The 21539-nt window shown below is 40.4% G+C and overlaps 1 protein-coding gene across 11 annotated transcripts in view; it reads left to right on the top strand.

The window, feature by feature from the left end:
* Positions 1–21539, top strand: part of DMD (dystrophin) — a 1886383-nt gene that overhangs the window by 1762021 nt on the left and 102823 nt on the right. For 4 of the 11 annotated variants that reach the window (XM_074968586.1, XM_074968602.1, XM_074968578.1 and 1 more), the window contains exon 1: positions 14179–14335. The exons of 6 other annotated variants lie outside the window; for them this stretch is intronic. In XM_074968586.1, coding sequence (XP_074824687.1) covers positions 14190–14335 — 146 coding nt within the window. In that variant the 5' untranslated portion in view covers positions 14179–14189. Of the gene's footprint in view, positions 1–14167; positions 14336–21539 lie in introns of those variants that run through there. One more of the 11 variants, XM_074968610.1, reaches the window with a different exon arrangement.

Raw genomic sequence — 21539 nt, 5'->3', positions numbered from 1 at the left:
TGTTGTCTCACTGTAAACTCATCTCGTGTCGAAGCCTGAGAGCCTGATTCTCCTTTCTTAATGGTTTTACACAAATTTAACTGCAGTGACACAAAAGGGATCTGGGCAGCTAGAGAGTCCCCTGATGTAAATCTGGCTGTATGTGACTCACTCCATTCCCTACGCATGCTCCCGCACCAGGTCTTTTTGTGGATTGTAGCAGTGTAAATGGCCAGAGTGGAGCATATTCCAATAATCTCAAGCTGGCGGAGCAGTCCCTGGGCTGCTCTAAGTTACACCAGGACCAGTTCAGTCCTCAGTGAATTCCAGGGTCAGGAGAGTAGGAGGTGGTAGTTCTTGTGCCATAAGCCGCTTGACTGGTCCAAGGAATCTGCCCCCGTTGACTTCAGTGAAGTTGCTCCTGATTTACAGCAGTGTAAATGAGATGAGAGTTTGGCACTCACTGTCTTCTCTTTTCTACCATGGTTTTTCACATTAGTGCCAAAAGCATGTTGAGTAAGCATTTGCTGTTGGCAAAACATGAGTCTCTGTTTGTAGTCACTAGAGCAAGCCAAGTGCAAAACCCTTTGTATAGCTTTGCTTTTGTAGATTTGTTCACCATTCCAGAAATAAGCAGAGGAAAATCTCTCTCAGACCATATCCTTTACCCAGCCATTGCAGGGTGTGCTACATGTTATACTCTTGTACTCTGCTCAATCTGGTTTTAAATTATTCAAATGGTGGGACTCCCACCGCTCCCCTGGGAGATAATTCCACAGTGTAATTCTAAATACATTTTGCTCAATTTCATATGAACACATGTACACACTTCCAAAAAATTCCCCTCCCTCTTCGGTGTCCACACTCTCCAATACTAGGCAGCTTTTACATCTTTCTCGAATAAGGCAATATTAAACCAAATTAACCCTTTTTTTCCCTCTTTTTTCTAATATAGAAGAGATCACTTTGGAGCACCTCAACTAATTCTCCTTTTTCCTCTCACAGCTTGCGTATGAGTGTGTCTCCTTCAACTATTCATTTAAAGTCATGGGAGCCTTAGGGCTTGTGTGAATGAACAATTAGTTCACAGCACGCTGGGGTGTAAATCTACCTTGCGCTAGCCTGTCGCTATGCACTAAAAGTTCCTTAGTTGGCTTTAGTTCACTCCCGCTTTGAAGCAGGGTCGATCAAATTTCACTACAGAACTTTTAGCATAGGCAGCACAGTCCACACGGACACTTAGTGTGCATCAAGTTTGTGTGCTGGGGAGCTGACGCAGGCAGTGCACGTCTGAGGCACACAATGCTAGGACAAGGGAGAAAATTAAGAATGGGGAGCCAGGTGCATGCTAAAGACCCACAATGTAGAGACTAGTGTGGGGAGCTGTGGCCAGACCTGCTCACTGACTGCCACAGACAAGTAACAGTGTGGAAAGCTAACTGGCAAGCTTGTTAGTGTGAAGTAGATTTGCACTCTAGCTTGCCGCAAACTCAGTTTGTATATACAAGCCTTCAGAGCCTCTCACTGTTGCACTGACACTATCATGTCCAAGTCTGTATCGTGAGATGATAGCAGGTTCATTGGTTCAGAAAGACTGAGAGACAATCTAATCTAAGAGGCTTGCTTAGTTGCAGTATATAAATTTCTCTTTCTCCCTTCAGTTTTCCTTTTACTAGATCATCCCCAAAACACACATTTTTATATATACATATTATTTTCCTATTTTTTTTCTCTTTTTGGAAAATCTGCTAATGGAAGACATTAGATATATAGCCATGCCCCCTACTGTTTTCCTGAACATAAACCTCTGCCCCAATTATAAAACCAAGCAATGGATTTTTTCGGTCCCTTGGACACACTCTCCCTGGGCATGATACTTATCATCTGTATGTCCCCCCCCTCCCCGCGCCCTTAGCTCTGCCTATTGCAAACCTAAATGTGTTTGATCCCAAAAGCAAAGCCCCAAAATATACTATTCTAAAGTGCCTGCTATTCTTTTCTCTTCAGGTTCTTATACTACCCACATTGTTGTAGTATCTTCAGCAAGTGGGATTTACCTTTAATCTTCTCTTTTGGAAACCCACCTCAGGGATCCAGTCTAATTTTTGCTGAGATGCTGGTAGTTGCATTGGTGAATGATATGTGAAACACAAGAGAAAAGTTTCACATTTTAACAAAAACTTCTCACAAGTGGAATTTCCATTGACAACCTTTTACATGGCTTCACCTGGCAGATTCCAGCTGCAAGTGAAACCGGACAGGTGGCAACCTCAGATCAATGTCTTGTTATTACTGAGAAGCTTTGATCTAACTAATGTATAATAAATAAGTTTCTGCATTTTAATCACCTGGCTGCTTTCATATTGCTTGTTTTGCTGAGATTGATTTGTTTTTCAAACACTCATCCTGATCTTCCTGTTTTGTTTTGTTTTTAATTGGATTATTTTTGATCATTTATTTATTTCAGCACACCTACCAGTAGACAGTTGGATGGTGTTTATTATGCTGTTTACCCCAACTTTTCTCCCTTCCCATCCTTGCAAGAGCCACCGTAATTTTTAAATGTGTCTAAACTTTTTCTTTGGGGAGCATAAGGAGCCAGAGTCATTACTTTGGGATAGGGTGATTGATTATTGAACACTGATTTCTGATGCTTCATTGTGCTTAAAACAATAAAAGGTCAAGAACTTCTTTTGCCAGTAAAAAGATGATTAAGGGCTCTTTAAATTCTGATTCTACTCTCATGTGTTTTACACTGCACTACTCTCAATTTCTAGTGAAATTCCACTGACTTCAGAGAAGTTAGCCTTATTTCACCCTGGTGTAATCGAAAGGAGAATCAGGCCCAATCACCTATATGAGAAAGGAGTTTGCAGGGGAAAGCTTCGTTTAAATGTATTTTTCTTGCTGAACTGGATAGCTGAGGAGCTTGATACAGAGCTTTCAATCCAAGGTGATTGTTTCACAGCCAGACCAGGGTAGTAGTGGCCAAAAAAAAATTATGATCCAAATGCTCTTTATTGGCTATGTAATATGAATACGTGATCTCAATCCAGCCCCTTACTGGACAGGTGTCCACATCTCAGAAAAAAATCACAATTGTCATCAATTGCTACTTCTCTTGATAGGCTTGCCAGAAAGGCCAAGGGTTGCTGGGCACGGTGCACGGAGATTAAGTCCCAACTCAGCAAAACACTTAAACACATGCTTAAATGCCATTGTTGTCAATGTGCAGTGTTGTTGTAGCCATGTTGGTCACAGGATATTAGAGAGACAAGGTGGGTGAGGTAACGTACTCAATTTTAGTTTCTTTAACTTGATCATATATAATTGAACAAAAAAGCCTTTATAAAGAGGTGATTTGCGGGGGAAGTTTGTGGTTTTTGTTTTCGTTTGTTCGTTTTTGCCCTGGTGCAAAACCACTGACTTTCTTCTGTGACAGATAAACAGCCACTACAAAAGTCAGTTTGGAAAGCAGACCTCCTTTAGCCATTCTGTAAACTATATTATGGTATTAAATAGCATCCATATAGATTTAGTCAAATTGGCCTTATTTGTTTTCTCCAAATTACTGGCACATTTTTTAATACTTTAACATACAACATTAACATGGAAATAGCTATCAAACACAATTACTTTCTCCATCTGTGACACAGCCGAGTGCACCATCATCACCAAATGATCATTTTTATTGTATTTGGTCCTCTTAAACTGTTTTAGAATAAATGTTAACTACATTTAAAAGTAATGTTTACTAAACAAATTGTCAGAAGAATAATATGGCATAGAATCTAAAACACTATCATATTCAGTTCTGGATACTGGAAGATTATCAATCAAGGTAGCAAGCTCCACAAACAAGAAATATATTTCACTTCTCCCAGCTCCTAAATTGTCAATGTTCTAATGCGACTGCATAAATAATTAGTTTTGAGAAACTACTAAAAATAAATTATCTGAAGAGTTTTGATTAAGATATTAAATATATTGATTGCTAGAGCCAGTTGACTATTCAGGGTCCAGTCCTTTATCCCCTGTTCAGTCTACTCAGGCAAAACTCCCGTAACTGCAGAGTCATGTCCCAATTAAGGAAATCTTTGCAAAATACTTTGTCCTTAATAAATTAATTTCTCCAATACATAACTTTAAAAAGAATTAGAACAAGTAGAAAGTGTCTTACATTTTATATTCTTAGGTGCAGGGACTGTAATTTGCAAAATAATGATTACATACTTTTAGGGAAAGAAAATAGGTACAAGTGCAGTAATAAAACTATTGTAAACAAAAAAAATACAGTCTTGAGATACAGTATCAGACTGACAAAGAATGCGATGCACATAAAGCAAAAGTAAGTTTCATTAATACAATAGAAAGATAATCATGTGCGGCGTGTTTGAACCCAGATTTTATTGGGCCAGGTAAGCTTAGTGTCTTCCCTGCATTTCCTTTGGACTGATGCAGATTAGTATAATGATGTTGAATGAATTTGTGGTAACTGCCTGCAAAATGAAATTTGGTTCCAAAGATGAATCAGATCCTTATCTGGTCTAAATGGGAGTAGCACCATTGACACCAGTGGAAACATAATGATTTTAACCAGTTGATTATCTGGCCCCATATCTTCTAAATGTGACAAGTGGATTTCTTGGTATTTTAGGATTGAGGATAGGAATTGCTGTAATATTTACTAAAATGGGAGGTACAAGTCTAATTGATATTTCTTTTTTCACTTTGGGAAAGCTCAGTTTATTTGCTGTGGGCATTTCTCCTACACAATAGATGTCATGAGATTCCCAATGTTTGTTAGGGTAAGTCTGCCAGTGTAAAAGACTGTTATCCCAAAGTGGGGGTGCTGTGAAATAAACATCTTTTTTTTTCTTTTGAGGAGTAGGTAACTTAGAAAGATAGCAATATGGAGCAATGATATTTCTTGTGATTGATAAATAGAGGGATAATTACTCTGAACATTTGTATACCATCTGGCATAGTGTTGCATGGTAAAAAAGATGATAAAGATTAATAGCTGCTACATTCAGACCACTGTTTAGCCCTGGCATACGTATTTTCTGTTGAAGACTTCACTGTTTACCAAGTTAGATAAAGCTGTTGAAGATCTGGTTTATGGGGTGAAAAGAAAAACTGAGCTGAAATGTCCAGTGATGTGCTCCAGGGGAACAACAGAAATAGGGGAGGTGAGAATGTTGATGTGGCCCATAAAGAACATCTTTATGGATCCATAGGATTTTAGATCTGTGTAGTTTATTTTAAGATTGAACTGGCATTCACAGAAGAGAGTTTTTAAAGGTCAAGAAGAAGCTTTTGATCTGTTTGATTATTTAAAAGGCAGTGTTCAGTGTGGAAAGGAACATATGTTTTGATCCTTGGCAGATTTTATAGTCTGCAAAGCCACCAATGGTGTTGACAGTTCTAGAAATTTAAGGATAGATTCTGGTAGATTTCTAGTAGTCATTAAAATATCATCCACGTACATCAAGGTCTTATATACTAAGGGTCCTACTTTGATATATATGAATGGGGCATGCTCCAATTTTCATCTCTAGTTTTTACAGTGCTAAGTTGACCAAGAGATGTGAAAGAAGATCTTCACCTTGCCTTGCCTTGCACATCTAGTGAGGTGCAACTTGACCTTCAGTGGAAAGTTAGAGAATTGAATTGATTTATGCTGTTAACTGAAAGTTAAGTTTATTGAGATGTATTGTGTTTTGAGATGTATTTGGTTGAATCCAAACTTCTTAAACATTGCAAATATATATTTATGACTATTCAATTCTGTTAACTAACTACAGTAATGAGAAGACATTTAAGCATTGCTTCTTAGCATTTTCTTCTGGATTTTAACAAAATATTTATATAAAGCCCAGCTGGAGCCCCAGGTCCTTTAAATTGCCTCCAGAGCTCCATGGTAGCAGCGGCGGTGGTGGCGGCTCTGGTGGTGATTTAAAGGGCCAGGGGCCTTTAATTGACCGCCGGAGCCCTGGGGCTCCCAGCCGCCACCACTACCCCAGGGGGCAGCTTCCCCAGGCTAGTAATTTAAAAGGGCCCGGGGCTCCCGGCAGCAGCCAGAGCCCCTGGCCCTTTAAATCACCACCAGAGCCCCGCTGCCGGAGCCCCAGGGTAGAGGCAGAGGCTGGGAGCCCCAGGGCTCTGGCGGTGATTTAAAGGGCCCGGGGCTCCCAGCCACTGCTACCGCAGCCAGAGCCCTGGGCCCTTTAAATTGCCACCGGAGCCCCAGGGTAGCAGTAGCGGCGGCCGGGAGCCCTGAGGCTCCGGCAGCAATTTAAAGGGTTTGGGGCTCCCAGCCGCTGTTGCTGCCACTACCCCAGGGCTCCAGCAGCGGGGATCTGGCGGTGATTTACAGGGCCAGGGGCTCCAGCCGCGCTGGGAACCCTGGGCCCTTTAAATCGCTGCTGGAGCCCTGGGGCTCCCGGCCACTGCTACTGCTACTGCTACCATGGGGCTCCGGTGGCAATTTAAAGGGCCTGGGGCTCCGGCTGCTGCCGGGAGCCCAGGGCCCTTTTAAATTGTCGGCCTGGGGAAGCTTCCCCCTGCCGGTACAGTCAGCTGTGTACTGGCTCTTGCCGGTACGCCATACTGGACCATACCGGCTTACTTTCACCTCTGTCCCTACCTCAAGTAGTGTTGCAAGGATAATTTCCTCAATTAATTGCAAGCTGCTGTAACAGGTATCATCATGGGGACCATACATAGACATATAAATACAAATGGGGCCATTGAAAGGCAATAAATATTGAATTCTATGATGCCATTTTTCAGAGCAGAACAATACTTCAAGGCGACAAAAGTTACAAAGATGCACAAGACAACACTCTTTAAGAGATAAGTTACACAAAAATGTGTGCATTCATTCCAAATTGCCCAAACTTTACTCACTCAGTGGCCTTATTGAGGACAGCACGCTGCAATCTTTAATACATAGGTAGAGCCTTGCCGTCTTTAGGTCCCAGCATGCAAAGTTTCATCTTAATCTACCTGGCTTTTATCCATGTAGAATATTTTCTCTTCAGTATATTATTTGCATGAGACATTTTTGGAAAATGTCTTCGGTAACTGTCAGAAACCTTTTTTTTGTTTGTATGGTTTTATTCAGAAATAAATGTATGCTACAGACAGGGTCAAATATATTTTTTATGGATTGCAAAACAGAAATAAATTAGATAAAAGGAAGGAAAGGAATGCTTCCTCCTTAAGAACTTTGGAAGCCTTTTGAACAGAGGGCTGCTTGTTAGTGGCATGCATTCCCAAGCCTGCATAATGATCAGTAGCCAGAATCAAATTCCCTGAGCACTGAGTGAAGTCGGAATGCCAGATGCAGAGTTCCTAGCTTTAGAGGAGATTAATACACTGATAGGAGACAGTAGAGAGGTTAATGATTTGGGAAGTCAGCTTTTGTGTACAAAAAAAAAATAACTGTGTGCATAGGAAGAGAGATTGTGGAGTGAAAAGAGAGAATGAGTGAGCAAGAGAAATTGTAAAGTGCTGTTCATTTTAATCTCTCAGCAGGGAAAACAGTTATTTATTTCTAACTGGGCATGCAGAGAAAAGTAAGGAGTGTAGCTTGCTTGTTTTGTTGTTTAATTTATCCTTATTAGGCTCCATTTATTTCTCAATCTAAGTCAACGAAGGAATAACCATTCATTTTGCTAACACAAATTCCTCAAACCAAGAATTGACTATGGCATAATTATTATTTTTCACCTCTGATTCATAGATTGCAAATGTTAGCATGTAATTTTGCTTATTAGAGGTTTGTTTTGTTTTGTTTTGTGCTTTTCAAATAATCACAATAATCTTCCTTCAGTTTTTTTAATGATTTTATTTTATCCAATGTTTTGTCAACATTTTACTTCCTTGACCTCTCCACTGTTGTGACTATTGCTGTTTCCATTCATCTCTGTCCCTAAAGGTAGGAATTGTTCCGTATTTTGAAACTGTCCTCTTTCATGGTCTGGAAGGGGTAGGAGTAGGGTGACCAGACAACAAATGTGAAAAATTGGGGCGGGGGTGGGGGGTAATAGGAGCCTATAAAAGAAAAAGATCCAAAAATCGGGACTGTCCCTATAAAATCAGGACATCTGGTCACCCTAGGAGGAGAGTTATCGATGCTTATGTCAGCAGTCCCTTATTCCTGTGGCGTCTGGGTGTGCTACCCCAGTGGCGCATTTGATTTAATTAGTTCCAAAAACTACAGTGCAGGTCCTGCTCCTGTTTCAGGTATCATCCCTGGAAATGAATGGAGTGAACAACCACTCTGTCAGCGTAAATTGTCAGGATTGTTGCATCAGCTACAGAACACTTTCCCCTTTTCCAACTCAGGCTTCCCAAGACTTCAACAGGACAAAATTCATGTGTGCATCAAAGGTTTCTAAAATGACAGGACCACTATCCGGCCTCCTTGTTCAACAGTGTGGAATGTGGTGTGGCACAGACACACACATGCTGCATCCAAGACTCTGCGATATGTTGTCCTGTAGAGCGACTAGGATTTCAGTTTTAGTCAGGCTAATCTACTACGACAGCGGAAGCAAATACAGACCCAAGGGATTTTTTGAAAAATTCTAGAGGGTGTATTGTCGTTGTGCATTCATAAGAAACTCAGGCCTTGGTATGGCAAAAGCATCAGTGCTCTCTGCTTTGCACATTAGTTTGTTGCATGTATTGTAACTCTTATTGCAAAATAAGTTTTGGCCAGCACATGCGTGCTCTATGGCTGGCTCTGTTCAGTGGAATCAGTTGTTCCTTTTCATTAGCTATATAGAAAAGTGTTTGTTAAAATGAAACCCTCACAGTTCTTCCAAGAATGTCTCAGTTTATCATTACAGCGTGACCCTTGTGTATGCCACTTGTCAGATGTGCTATGGTTTTGTGGCATGAACCAATGTCCACCTATATATAAGAAGCAACTATGAACATGTCAGGTTTTCACCTGGTCCTATGTATGGAATTCTGCCACTCCCCTAACTAATCTACCATATAAATAACTGATAGAGTCTCCTGGTGTATATGTTTATGAATATTTTAATGGGACTTTACCTTTAATCTGAGTAAAGTAAGAATGTATTGTTGAGGGAAATTACTCCAATATACTGAAATGATTCCCCTTAATGACGTTTAAAAATATTTTACTGTACTTCCATTGGCAGTGAAGCAAACAGCAAAAAGTAATGTATTATCCAGAAAAGAGTTCATGCTGAAGAGAGCTGTAGGGGAAGAGAGGAAAATAAGGATAGCTAAATCCTGCAGGTATTGGTCTTTGGCACACATCTCTCATAGATGATCCAGGAGTGTGCCACGATGCCATCCAGAGTGATTCTCAGTATTTATTTACACACTAAAAGAAAATCAGCTCAAATAGCGTAACGGATTAGCCAGCCTGACAAGAGTGCACCACAATGTGTTCTTATGCAAGGCAAGCCCTTGCTAATCCACTACTCAGTTAATTGAGGAATGGAAGAACCACACTTGCAAACAAGACTACATGCTTCCTAGAACTATGCAAACGAGACTTATTTAGTTAATAAGAAAATGTCCTATCTTTACTTCCATCAGCACTAAAAAAAGTTCCTTTAAGTTTCTAATTTAGTGGAGAGAGCACTGGATTTAGACTCTTGAGATATGAGTTATCTTCTAGCCTGCTGGTGACCTCAGGGAAGTCACATCACCTATATTTGTTCAGGTTTTCCCCATCTGTAAAATGGGAATAGTGATACTTCCCTTCCTGAGAGAGCACATTAAGATCTACAGATGAAAAGCAGTATTTCAGAGCTAGGTATAATATATAACTATAATATTTATTATTATTTTACTATGTTATTTGTACAAATCATGGCCCTGTCCCCACAGGAAAAGAAACAGGCTTACAAAAGGAGCAGATTCTATTACCCATTTTAAAAAATGTATGCCTGTTTATATTGAACAGTACAACCATGTAACAAACTCTTTTATCAATTTTCAAAAGTGATTCAGAACAATAAATCTCTAACTGTTAGGGAGTAGGATGAGATTTTTATTGGAGGCAGATTATCCCACATCTGCCTGCTGTGAGGTTTCATGTACCTTCTTTGGGAACATCTAGTGCTCGTAAATGTCAGAAACAAGATACTGGACTAAATGGCCCATAGGTCTGGTCCAATATGGCAATTCCCCGGTTCCTAACAATTAGTTTCCCAATCCTGATGAAGTCGCAGTGTAAATTCTTAAGTGCATAAATTGACTCTTAAAACCTGTTGAACTAAATCACTGTGGGAAAATAATTAGAACTCTCCTCAGACTGAAATAAAAAATATTTATCTCATTCACTACATGGAGAAGAATTTCCTTCAACAAATAAATGACATTTAAAAAATAAATGTAAAATGCAGATATTCTTCACTTGAAAAAGGCCAAAGGTAGTCATTGTCTTAACTACAAATTAAATATAGTCTTTTTAGGAATCATAGACTATTAGGGCTGGAAGGGACCTCAGGAGGTCATCTAGTCCAACCCCCTGCTCAAAGCAGGACCAATCCCCAATTTTTGCCCCAGACTCCTAAATGGCCCCCTCAAGGATTGAACTCACAACCCTGGGTTTAGCAGGCCAATGCTCAAACCACTGAGCTATCCCTTATAATTAATTAGTCCAATATGAGTATAACCTTTCAAAAATTTCTTCATGCAGGGAGCAGTGCATTTACCAGTTTTGGATTGTACTGGCATTGCTAGTTTTCAGTGAGAAGAAAAATGAATTTTTAGGAAGACCAGAATAGCTAAAAGCTTTTATGGATTTACAAAAAACAATCAAAACCACATAAATGGATTTTTTTCGGCAGTCAATAGACCTTAATCTTTCAACCTTTATGTTTTCCACTTGTCAGTCAGTAGGTAATAGTTTGATTGGGGGGGATCACAGGGTTAATTTGCTTCTGAATTGAGAAACAGATCAAAATTCCCCTTTAATGTTATTAAAAAAAAACAAAAAAACAGTGTGGTGTGTGTGTGTGGGTGTAAGGGTGTAGAAAAAAAACCAACAGAATGAATTCACTAATTGGGGTTTCACCTGCTGAGATTCTAATTGAATACAATGCTTTATTTGTAACTGAAGGAGAAAGAAGATTGTGCAAAGTATCAGAATTTCAGTAGTTTTTAAATTCCTATTACTTGGCACTCTGTTATGGGAAAGGAAGACAAAATGTGATAAATGGCAGTATCAAGTTGCTGTTAAGGTGGACCAGAGAGCTGAAGAGACACTAAATTGTAAAAATGGAAAGACTGTACCAACCCTATCAGTGCCACATACTGTACTTCTTCACAAAGGAAGGTATTGCTTACTTTTTATGTAAAACTGTAGGCTCCAGGCTAAAGGTACTCTGACTTCTTTTGAATTAAACAGGCAACTGTTCTGTGCATTTAATGAAGTGTGAAGTTTATCCCAACGAAGATACTAAACTTCACTTTTTTTTTTAAAGAAATTGTGTTTATAATAGGTTGAAATATGAGAGAGAGAAAGAGATCTCCCTAAGCCCACATAAAAATGGAAGAGGGTGGGATTGTTGTCTGTATACTTGATTTAGTATATTTCTTTGTTCCACCTCATTCACCTCTGATTTAATATATCTAATACACCTTTTAGTCTAATCCAAAGCCCACTAAAGTCAATGGAATAGGCCACTGACTTCAGGGGGCTTTGGATCAAGATATGTGTGGCAATTTATGTCTGCATAGATAATTAAATTCTCCATCCTATTTACCAAAGCACACAGTGTGGCAGTATTGCTAATCGTAAGTGCTCAAAAATCATGCCAAATGTCTTAAACATCATGAGATTTAAAAATAATAAGTTTTGACCCTGTATTAGCACTCTGGTTTTTGAGACATTAAGGTTCATATTTTCAAGTGTTTCTCCAAAACCACATGGGCTAGACATTTTTTTTTTAAATTAAATAACTCCAGGAGCTGAGTCCTTAAAGCAAACACTAAATATCTCGAGATTTAAAATGAAGTCATCAGCTGGAAACACCAAATTTTGTGTTTATTTAATCTGTGCTGATGTCACTGGAATATATGTGGAGCTGTGTGTGAGAAGAATTCTTCTTGCTTATAGAAATGTGTCCTCCTGTTCTCCATGTGAAATAGGGGCTCTTTGACTGACTTAAAAGACAGCCCCTTTGTGTGAGGACACCAAAAGTGCATAGTCGTTGAAGGTCTAGAAAACTACATAATCACGAGGATCCCAGGGCTTGATTGTCCACTCAGTACCACACCACTGCAAATAAAGAATAACTCCATAATAGTCAATTGAGTTAAATCGCTGTAAAACTAGTGCGAGAAGAGACTCTCAGCTCCAATGATTTGAAATGCTTGTGACATGTATAAGAACAAAGATTAAAAGATTGCATGTTAAAAAAAGGTTCCATTGTGGCTGGAGTTTAGAGGTCTAACTACCTGCTCGCACCTACCAATAAAGTAATTAGAACTCTAAATGGTAGGAATGGCACCTGCAACACAAGTGCTATGCTAAGGCCCATTTCAAAATTTGATCCAAATTTTAGGGGGGGGGGGTTACATACCATTATCTTCCAAATGTTAAAGAGCCAATTTTTTTTAAAAAATCCCTTAATGTTCCAAGGTGTTGCATCTTAAGCAGGGCTGGAGAATGTAAAGACTTCTAAGCACTTCATAAAGTTCAGAGGAAACATCTGACTTCAAGCTTGAGATGATAATTTAAATATAGATGTGAAAAAGGAGGCATAGAAGAGAATGAAAAGAGATCTCTGCCTTCCCCACAGGTATTATAGGTATTCCCAAGTAAGCTGCCAGAGATAATTTCCTAAGTACTTGATCTTCATGTCTTTATTATAATCTTTGAAGCTGGTTTATCCACTTGGCAGTAGTTATGAATCAGTGATAGAGTACTGCATATACTTTAATATGTTATGTTTCAGAGTAGCAGCCGTGTTAGTCTGTATTCGCAAAAAGAAGAGGATACTTGTGGCACCTTAGAAACTAAATAAATTTGTTAGTCTCTAAGGTGCCACAAGTACTCCTTTTCTTTTTAGTAAGTTATGTTCACATACTTTATAATGTAATTGCAGATATGATAAAATACTTAATATACTTTCCCTAGTGAAAGCAGGGGTATCCAAATTTTGCACAACAGGGAACCTTCCTGGTGCTTGTGAGATGCACCTTATTTGCCAAAGCAAAAAAAGGAGCAGATTACAGTGGCCTCCAGTTAATCAAGATTGAGCATTTCACTGTGAACCTCTAATCCATTTTGCTGGAACAATTTTTACAGTGGCGGTGCTGAGAACCATTGAACCAAACTGTAAATCCTGTATATAATGGAAACCACTTCAAGCCAAGGGGTAGAGCAGCAGTTCATGAACTTATGTTCTGATTCAAAGGTTAAATTGGCAGTGGGCTGAATTAGACTCCCTGCTATACTTTAACCATCCCATTTCTACGGTGATGACCTCTAGGGACTCTGGCCCAATATTCAAAGGTATGTAGTAGGTGCTTAGCTGCATCTGTATACATTTAAATATCTTTAAAAATATGACTCTTCTATTTTCCTTTAATCAAAACCCAGAGGTGTGATACCACTTAAAAAAACCCAACAGTCTCGTGGTGGTTTGGATTTGGGATTGTTTTTTCCTTTAATGCCAACAAAGCCTCTGTCTTAAAAAATTGCCTGAAGCTTTTACAGCTCTTCAATTTCCTGTGCCTTGTCCCCTTAAAAACAAAAGGGTATAAAAGCCTAGTTAAAACATAACTAGGCGTTTTAAAGACAACGACAGGCAATTAAAATTCGGAGAAGTTTTTCGCTTCCTGTGTCAGGACACAGCTTCTTTTCAGGTGCAGGGTCTAAGAGTTTGGATTCCTCGTAAATTTCATGCTCCTGTCCCAATCTTGAACTGTAAAAGAAATAACTAATGATAGTAGATCAATTTGTACCGAGATCAGTTCTTTAAACTGAAGAAACTATCTAGTTCAGATAGTTTTAGCACCAGGGACTCACGCTGCACACCCCAGGTCACATTCCTTAGTTCCACCTTAAATAATTCCCTCCTCTTTCATCCCAAACTGTTCCCCTTCTTTGAGTCCTTTACTTCGCAATCGCAGGTTCAATAGGTGGAGGGAGGAGCAGAGGCTGGAAGCTCCACCCTGTCTAGCCTGCAGCCTCCCCTCCCCCGATGCCCTTAGCCCGGCAATGCTCGTTCCACCGCAGTGCTATTCCCCGCCGCTGTGCTGCCTTCGCGCGCCCTAGCCCGGCTGAGCCTAGGACTCCGCTCCGCGCCCCCTCGCCGAGTCGTCGAGCGATGAGGGAACAACTCCAAGGGTGAGTTCAGCGCAGCTCTTCCCCTGCCTTGGCTTCAGATCTTGCACTTGCGGCCGCGCTTGGTGTGGGGGGGGAGCCGAGCTCCGGGAAGGTGAATGAAACTTGGGCAGGGATTTTGCACGGGGGGGAGCCCGCAGGCGACAGCCTCCCTCCCAGCTGTTTCCTCCTGTTCCGGCTGCAGGTGCTTGTAGTTGTGGCCAATGGCAGGATTAACTCTTTCCCCTCCGGCGGCGGAGTTCCGCTGATTGGAGAGTCCCGTCTGGGGCCGGCACGCGTGGAGGGTGTTGCTTAAGGATTTTGATTTTCAGAGTGTTCGTGGCTCCGTCGTCTCCACGCTGCAGCCGTCCCCCCATCCCTGTCGTTTTGCACGAACAAAATGTTAAAGATCTGAAGCTTTGCTCCTTGGCGTGCCTTTAACCCTGCAGCATAGATGTGTGTAGAACAGAGCGGTAATGTTGTTAAAAATCTTGTTTAAAGATTGCAGAGGGAAGCACTTCTACCTTTCATTCAGCATACGAAAGGTCAACTTTCTGCCTGATTTCTTCTGGGAATTTGAACTGACATTTAATTCACTTCATTTTCTCATTTATGTGCCCTCTATTTCAGGATAAATAGGTCTAGTTGGAACATGCAAGATATTTAACCTATATCTACATAATATTAAAAGGCCAGGGGAACCTCCAGCAGTTAAACCGTAAAGCCAAGCCAGGAAGTCAGGGATGTGCCAGAGATATGATCAAACGGTTTGCGGGAAGCCAAAGAGAGATGACAGTTTGTATAATTTCTTTTTTTTGTTGTTGTTAATGTTTTACAGCTGAATGGAATACTGTACTTTGTTGTTATATCTGCCTAGCTTTCTTACAGCTCAGTTTAAACATTCTGCATACAGTACATTTTATAGCTTGGTTCATGAATGAACTTCCATAGACATGTTTAAAATATGGACACCTAGGTGAGTGGTAGTTCTATGGTTAATGTATGTTTGGAAATAATGTTTTAGTGTAATAGTTTTTACTCTGCTTTATATTGTGTATGTATTTTTTGTATACTGTGTGTGTGAAACACACAAGTTGTCTCTGTGATGTAGTTAGTTTATGAGGCTCTCTTTTGAAGTGTGTTACTGCAAAACCTGCCCTTTCCTGGGATATATTCACGTTTCCAGCTCTCATTGCAAGCTTAAATTTGGCTGAGAATGGGTTTAGAGGCACATGCCTATGGAGTACTGAGCTGAGGAAACAAGAAACATAGTTATATAGAAGGTCAAAGACCTTCTACCACTAAGGAATTGGTTGCAGTCATCATTGTTTGATCCTGGATTCAACAAGACCCTGCAGTAAAATTGCTTTGGCAGAAGTGGAGGGGATAAGCTTTGAAAAGCAAATAGATCAATGGGCAAGTAACAGCTGGAGGGGCTGGCTCACCAGCTTTAACAACTGAGTAGTAATCTTTGCCCATGACACACTGCACAAAATAAAATGCTGAACATCAAAAGGGAGAAAAAATAGTTACTATAAAATACTAAGCAGTTGATATGTGGCCCCATCTTACTGCTCAGTGTCAATATTAGCAGAAACTTTTAATATGTATTTGTGCCTCTCTCCAGTATTCTGATAATGCTGGCAAAAGCCATGGTGGTTTTATTTTTATTTTTTTTTTAAAACATTGATCCCAGGATTAAAGAGCAATCATCACTCTGCGGATCCATGGACTCCAGATTTATAGTGGAACACAAACAATAATCCTTCGCAAATCACAGGAGAATTCTACCTTTTTAGAGCACTGTTTTAGTCTTTTCACAGCGATTAGGAAGATTAGTTTCCTCCCTGGGAAATAATGGAAAGATGTTTTAAGCAATAAGTGGCACTGATTGCAAGGTAGTCTTATTTTGAGTGGCCAACAGTGTGTCTTTTTTAAATAAAGAACAAGTAGTTAAAGTTGCATTTTTAAAGGTTTAATGTTAGTTTTACAAAAGAAAAAACCCAACTCTGTCATATTTATTCTGGCTTTTTGACAGCAGCCATCAAGTTGTTGTAAGAACCTTGCACTCTACTTGAAACCAGAAAGGTGAAAGCCAATATAAATTGTATCGTAGTGCAGCACACTGTAAAATAATTGAATTTCTAATTATTGGCTAATATGTGTTGCTGTTTGTTTATTGCCACCTGACAGAATTTGCTTCTCTCACACTCACTCACACACACAGTCCATAGTGCATTTTGAAGTAAAATGCTGGTGGAATTTGCTTTAATATAATCACAAATTAAGAGGAATGTAACAGTTTAGAGAGTGCGGTGCAGTTCCATACTCAAACTCTCTGCTGTGAAGCTTAGCAATGAATAAACAGGGGAGACCAAATCTCTGAAATTTAAAACTGGCAGAATGAATAAAATCAAGGACAACTTAAAAAGGTTTAAAGATGATTTATGAAGGAGAATTTTTTCTACCCCTTTTGCTGCCTGTGTTTTTCAAAGGTAATGCAAGCTGAAACGGGGGCAAAGACATTTAGTTTTACTCAAACTGGACATATTATAATAGAGAACTGATAGTTTAGTTTATCATTCATCACATCAGTTCTTGATTTCAAGTTTTTATCATGCTACTTTGTCATCTCTTCTGACAATAATCGGGTTCATCCTTGTACTCTTGGCAATGATATAAAAGTTGTGTTGGTTATATGCAGATATAGGATAGCAAAGTGTTTTTGCAAAGTTTCCTATGCACCTAAATCCTATTCAGAAAAATCTTTGCTATCCCAGTGTTGTGCTACTCCTGATTTTAAAAAAAAAAAAATTGCTTAATCATTTATCATCATCCCCTAAGGACTGAGTTGAGACTACCAAATTCATTTAATACGGGGGTTCTCAAACTGGGGGTCGGGACCCCTCATAGAGCCGAGAGATTCTGACATGGGGGGTCACGAACTGTCAGCCTCCACCCCCAGCATTTATAATGGTGTTAAATATATAAACAAGTGTTTTTTAATTTATAAGGGAGGTCGCACTCAGAGGCTTGCTATGTGAAAGGTGTCACCTGTACAATAGTTTGAGAACCACTGATTTAATAAGTCGCATCATATGTACAAAGATAGTTCAGTGGGATAAAAGCACCATCTATGTATTTTAGTGTGCCAGTCACCATCGCGCCGCTATCATCTGTTGTTCTTCCAGGGCTAGCTTTATTTTTCTTTCCCCTTTTGCATCTTGATAAGCTAGAGAGGCATGAACTTGTAGGGGAGAAAAAAGTAATGTTTCTCTGACTTTATAGGGTCTAGTTCCTAACCAGAGTTAGGAAATATGGCAAACACTTTTCAGCAGATCTGTTAAAGTTGGTAGTGTTCCCAGGTGTCTTTGAGACAGCCTAGAATTGCTGAGCTGGCATTTCACTTCAGATGGTGTTCACAATGCACAAACACACACATCCTCTCCCACACCCAACACTAAAGCGCACAATTAAATGGCCTTTGAAAATGGCAAAGAGGCTTATGAAGGCTAGTCTCAATGGAATCTAACCTTTCCTTGAGCTGCACATGTGTTTGGAATTGTTGATAACTTTCTGTGCTGAAAATGTTCGGGAACAGGCAACACTTCTTAGTTAGAATGAAAAAGCTGCAGCCTTCTTGTGTTCTGCATGTAAAGTACCAGCAAAATCATCTGCCCTTATTCTTCACAGGCACTCAGCCCTTACAGAGTTGGAATGCAGGGTTTCCTTAAAACACTGACTTTCATGCAAGAGTGAGAGGGATACCTACCTCCAGTTCTAGAGTTCAGCTCTCACTGTCTTGTAAGATATGAGTTTGATAGTCTCAGCTGCATTGCCTGTGCGTATAATAAAAACCTGATACACAGCATTCAGCCTAGTGGATAATCCTTGCTTAAGAGAAGGCAAAGAAATGAGCTACCATGGATACTGACTTGACATTCATCCTTATAGAAAAGGGTGTTTCCTTCAATGTGGGATTGAGGTCAATGAAAAGGCAAATAGACGAGGGGGTTCATTTGCCCTGCAGATTTCAGCTTTGTGTAGTTCACTTGCGGATAAATGGAGAAAACCAATTTCTAGTAGAGGCTGTGCCCTTCTGCACTTGTATGCATAAAATGCATAGATCAAAGATGACCATGCAGTGTTTATCAAAAATGCGTAAAACCAGTGCTCGTGAAAGGTGCCAGGTTGACAGCACTGGAGGCTAAAGTGCTCTGTTGTATTCACAGAGCAGTCTGAGACAACCAAACTCATTTCACTTGGAAAATTAGGTAGTTTATTTTAAAAGAGAAATACAGCTCTGATGCAATCAGAGGGTGAACTTTCTCCTCGTATTTCTACGTGATTTGACATACCGGTCAATGGCACACTCACTACTCAAACACCTGAACACCACATGGAAGATGGCATTGTAGAAAATGAAGAAACAGGGAAGAATGATCACTGTTTATATAGTAGGGATTTCTGGTTACAAGAAGAGTGGTCAGCAGTAGAGAGAAATTCCCCACATATATCATAGAATCATAGAATATCAGGGTTGGAAGGGACCCCAGAAGGTCATCTAGTCCAACCCCCTGCTCGAAGCAGGACCAAGTCCCAGTTAAATCATCCCAGCCAGGGCTTTGTCAAGCCTGACCTTAAAAACCTCTAAGGAAGGAGATTCTACCACCTCCCTAGGTAACGCATTCCAGTGTTTCACCACCCTCTTAGTGAAAAAGTTTTTCCTAATATCCAATCTAAACCTCCCCCATTGCAACTTGAGACCATTACTCCTCGTTCTGTCATCTGCTACCATTGAGAACAGTCTAGAGCCATCCTCTTTGGAACCCCCTTTCAGGTAGTTGAAAGCAGCTATCAAATCCCCCCTCATTCTTCTCTTCTGCAGACTAAACAATCCCAGCTCCCTCAGCCTCTCCTCATAAGTCATGTGCTCTAGACCCCTAATCATTTTTGTTGCCCTTCGCTGGACTCTCTCCAATTTATCCACATCCTTCTTGTAGTGTGGGGCCCAAAACTGGACACAGTACTCCAGATGAGGCCTCACCAGTGTCGAATAGAGGGGAACGATCACGTCCCTCGATCTGCTCGCTATGCCCCTACTTATACATCCCAAAATGCCATTGGCCTTCTTGGCAACAAGGGCACACTGTTGACTCATATCCAGCTTCTCGTCCACTGTCACCCCTAGGTCCTTTTCCGCAGAACTGCTGCCTAGCCATTCGGTCCCTAGTCTGTAGCGGTGCATTGGATTCTTCCATCCTAAGTGCAGGACCCTGCACTTATCCTTATTGAACCTCATCAGATTTCTTTTGGCCCAATCCTCCAATTTGTCTAGGTCCTTCTGTATCCTATCCCTCCCCTCCAGCGTATCTACCACTCCTCCCAGTTTAGTATCATCCGCAAATTTGCTGAGAGTGCAATCCACACCATCCTCCAGATCATTTATGAAGATATTGAACAAAACCGGCCCCAGGACCGACCCCTGGGGCACTCCACTTGACACCGGCTGCCAACTAGACATGGAGCCATTGATCACTACCCGTTGAGCCCGACAATCTAGCCAGCTTTCTACCCACCTTATAGTGCATTCATCCAGCCCATACTTCCTTAACTTGCTGACAAGAATACTGTGGGAGACCGTGTCAAAAGCTTTGCTAAAGTCAAGAAACAATACATCCACTGCTTTCCCTTCATCCACAGAACCAGTAATCTCATCATAAAAGGCGATTAGATTAGTCAGGCATGACCTTCCCTTGGTGAATCCATGCTGACTGTTCCTGATCACTTTCCTCTCATGTAAGTGCTTCAGGATTGATTCTTTGAGGACCTGCTCCATGATTTTTCCAGGGACTGAGGTGAGGCTGACTGGCCTGTAGTTCCCAGGATCCTCCTTCTTCCCTTTTTTAAAGATTGGCACTACATTAGCCTTTTTCCAGTCATCCGGAAAATACATGCCACATATATGTCTCAACCCTGATCTGGAGGAGACATCCCTATGTGATTCTTGACTTCTATGCTAAGAATACACAACAGGTTACCAGTTGCGGGACTACCTGTCCCTGCGGAAATGCACCAAGAATGTCAAAATAATTTTCTGTAGATGTTGAACAGTCATCAGATGTAACAACTTCTGGTCACTTAACCTAGTTCTGTATCCATTTACCAAAGTCCTGAGTCATGTAGTTATCCAATGGAGTTCTTTTACACTGAAGCTTTTTTCGTCCCCAGAACTACTTCCTAGTAAGCTGAGGCTTTTTATAGCCAAAATTGCAATTAACATATTGATTCTCAAAAATATTTTTCAACTTTTATTCATTTTCTTTGTGAATGTAGTTTGGCTGTATCCAAGTTCACTGTAAGCAGCTAACACTGTATTCTCACCCCATGTGTCCTACCTTTATCACACATGGTAGAGAATACAGGAAATCAGATGAGTCTGAGACAGATCCATAGGTTTTCTTCAATTTTTATTCTGGGTTTCCTATTTTATGCTTTTAAAAAAACAACAATCACCCACAGTCAATCTCAATTCAGCCTGTGTATTTGCAGCTGCCTCCTATTCCATTGCTCATTGACACCACAGCAGAGAGCAAGACCTTTGTGGTGTTCCCATCTCCTCCCTCTTTCACTGTATGCAATCTCTACCTTTTATAAAGGGAAGAGAGATACTGAGGTCAATGAGGAATAGTTTTCTTTAAAATCTTGTATCCATCTGGTGCATTCTATGCCTTAGCTTTTTCTATTATAATAGTCTGTGATCTCTCAACATGGGTCTTTGCTGTGACTTCACTGCAAAGCTTGGAAATCATTACAAACAAGAAGCATGTCGAAGAATGTTGAATGTAGAGTTCAGTCAGTAAAAGGTTCACTTGTGCCAACTAACCAACCCTCTCTTTTAAGTAGGAAGCTAGACCAAATAGAAGGTATGTCATTTTAATTGTTTCACAAGAGTCCCAGTACAGATTTTGCATCTTCTTACGTTAGATTGTGCCAGAGAGCATTGCCACCATAAGGAGAATTCAAGGAGGAATTTTTCTTCTCTGAAAAAGTCTTATCCCAAGCTTCCTAGAGCACAGATAAACAGGAAGGAGCAGCCTTCTCCAAAGCCTTTTTTTCTAAGTCAATTGATGTTGATGGGAGCCTCTCCACTGACTTCACAGAGCTCTGGATCAGGTCCTGCTCTTCTCCCCATCCTTTTTGTGCCAATCTGCAGGCAGAGGAGCAG

Source organism: Natator depressus, chromosome 1 (genome assembly GCF_965152275.1).
Source record: "Natator depressus isolate rNatDep1 chromosome 1, rNatDep2.hap1, whole genome shotgun sequence".
Lineage (NCBI taxonomy): Eukaryota > Metazoa > Chordata > Testudines > Cheloniidae > Natator > Natator depressus.
The sequence above is the reverse complement of the archived record's forward strand: the minus strand, read 5'-3'. Positions and strand labels throughout refer to the sequence as shown.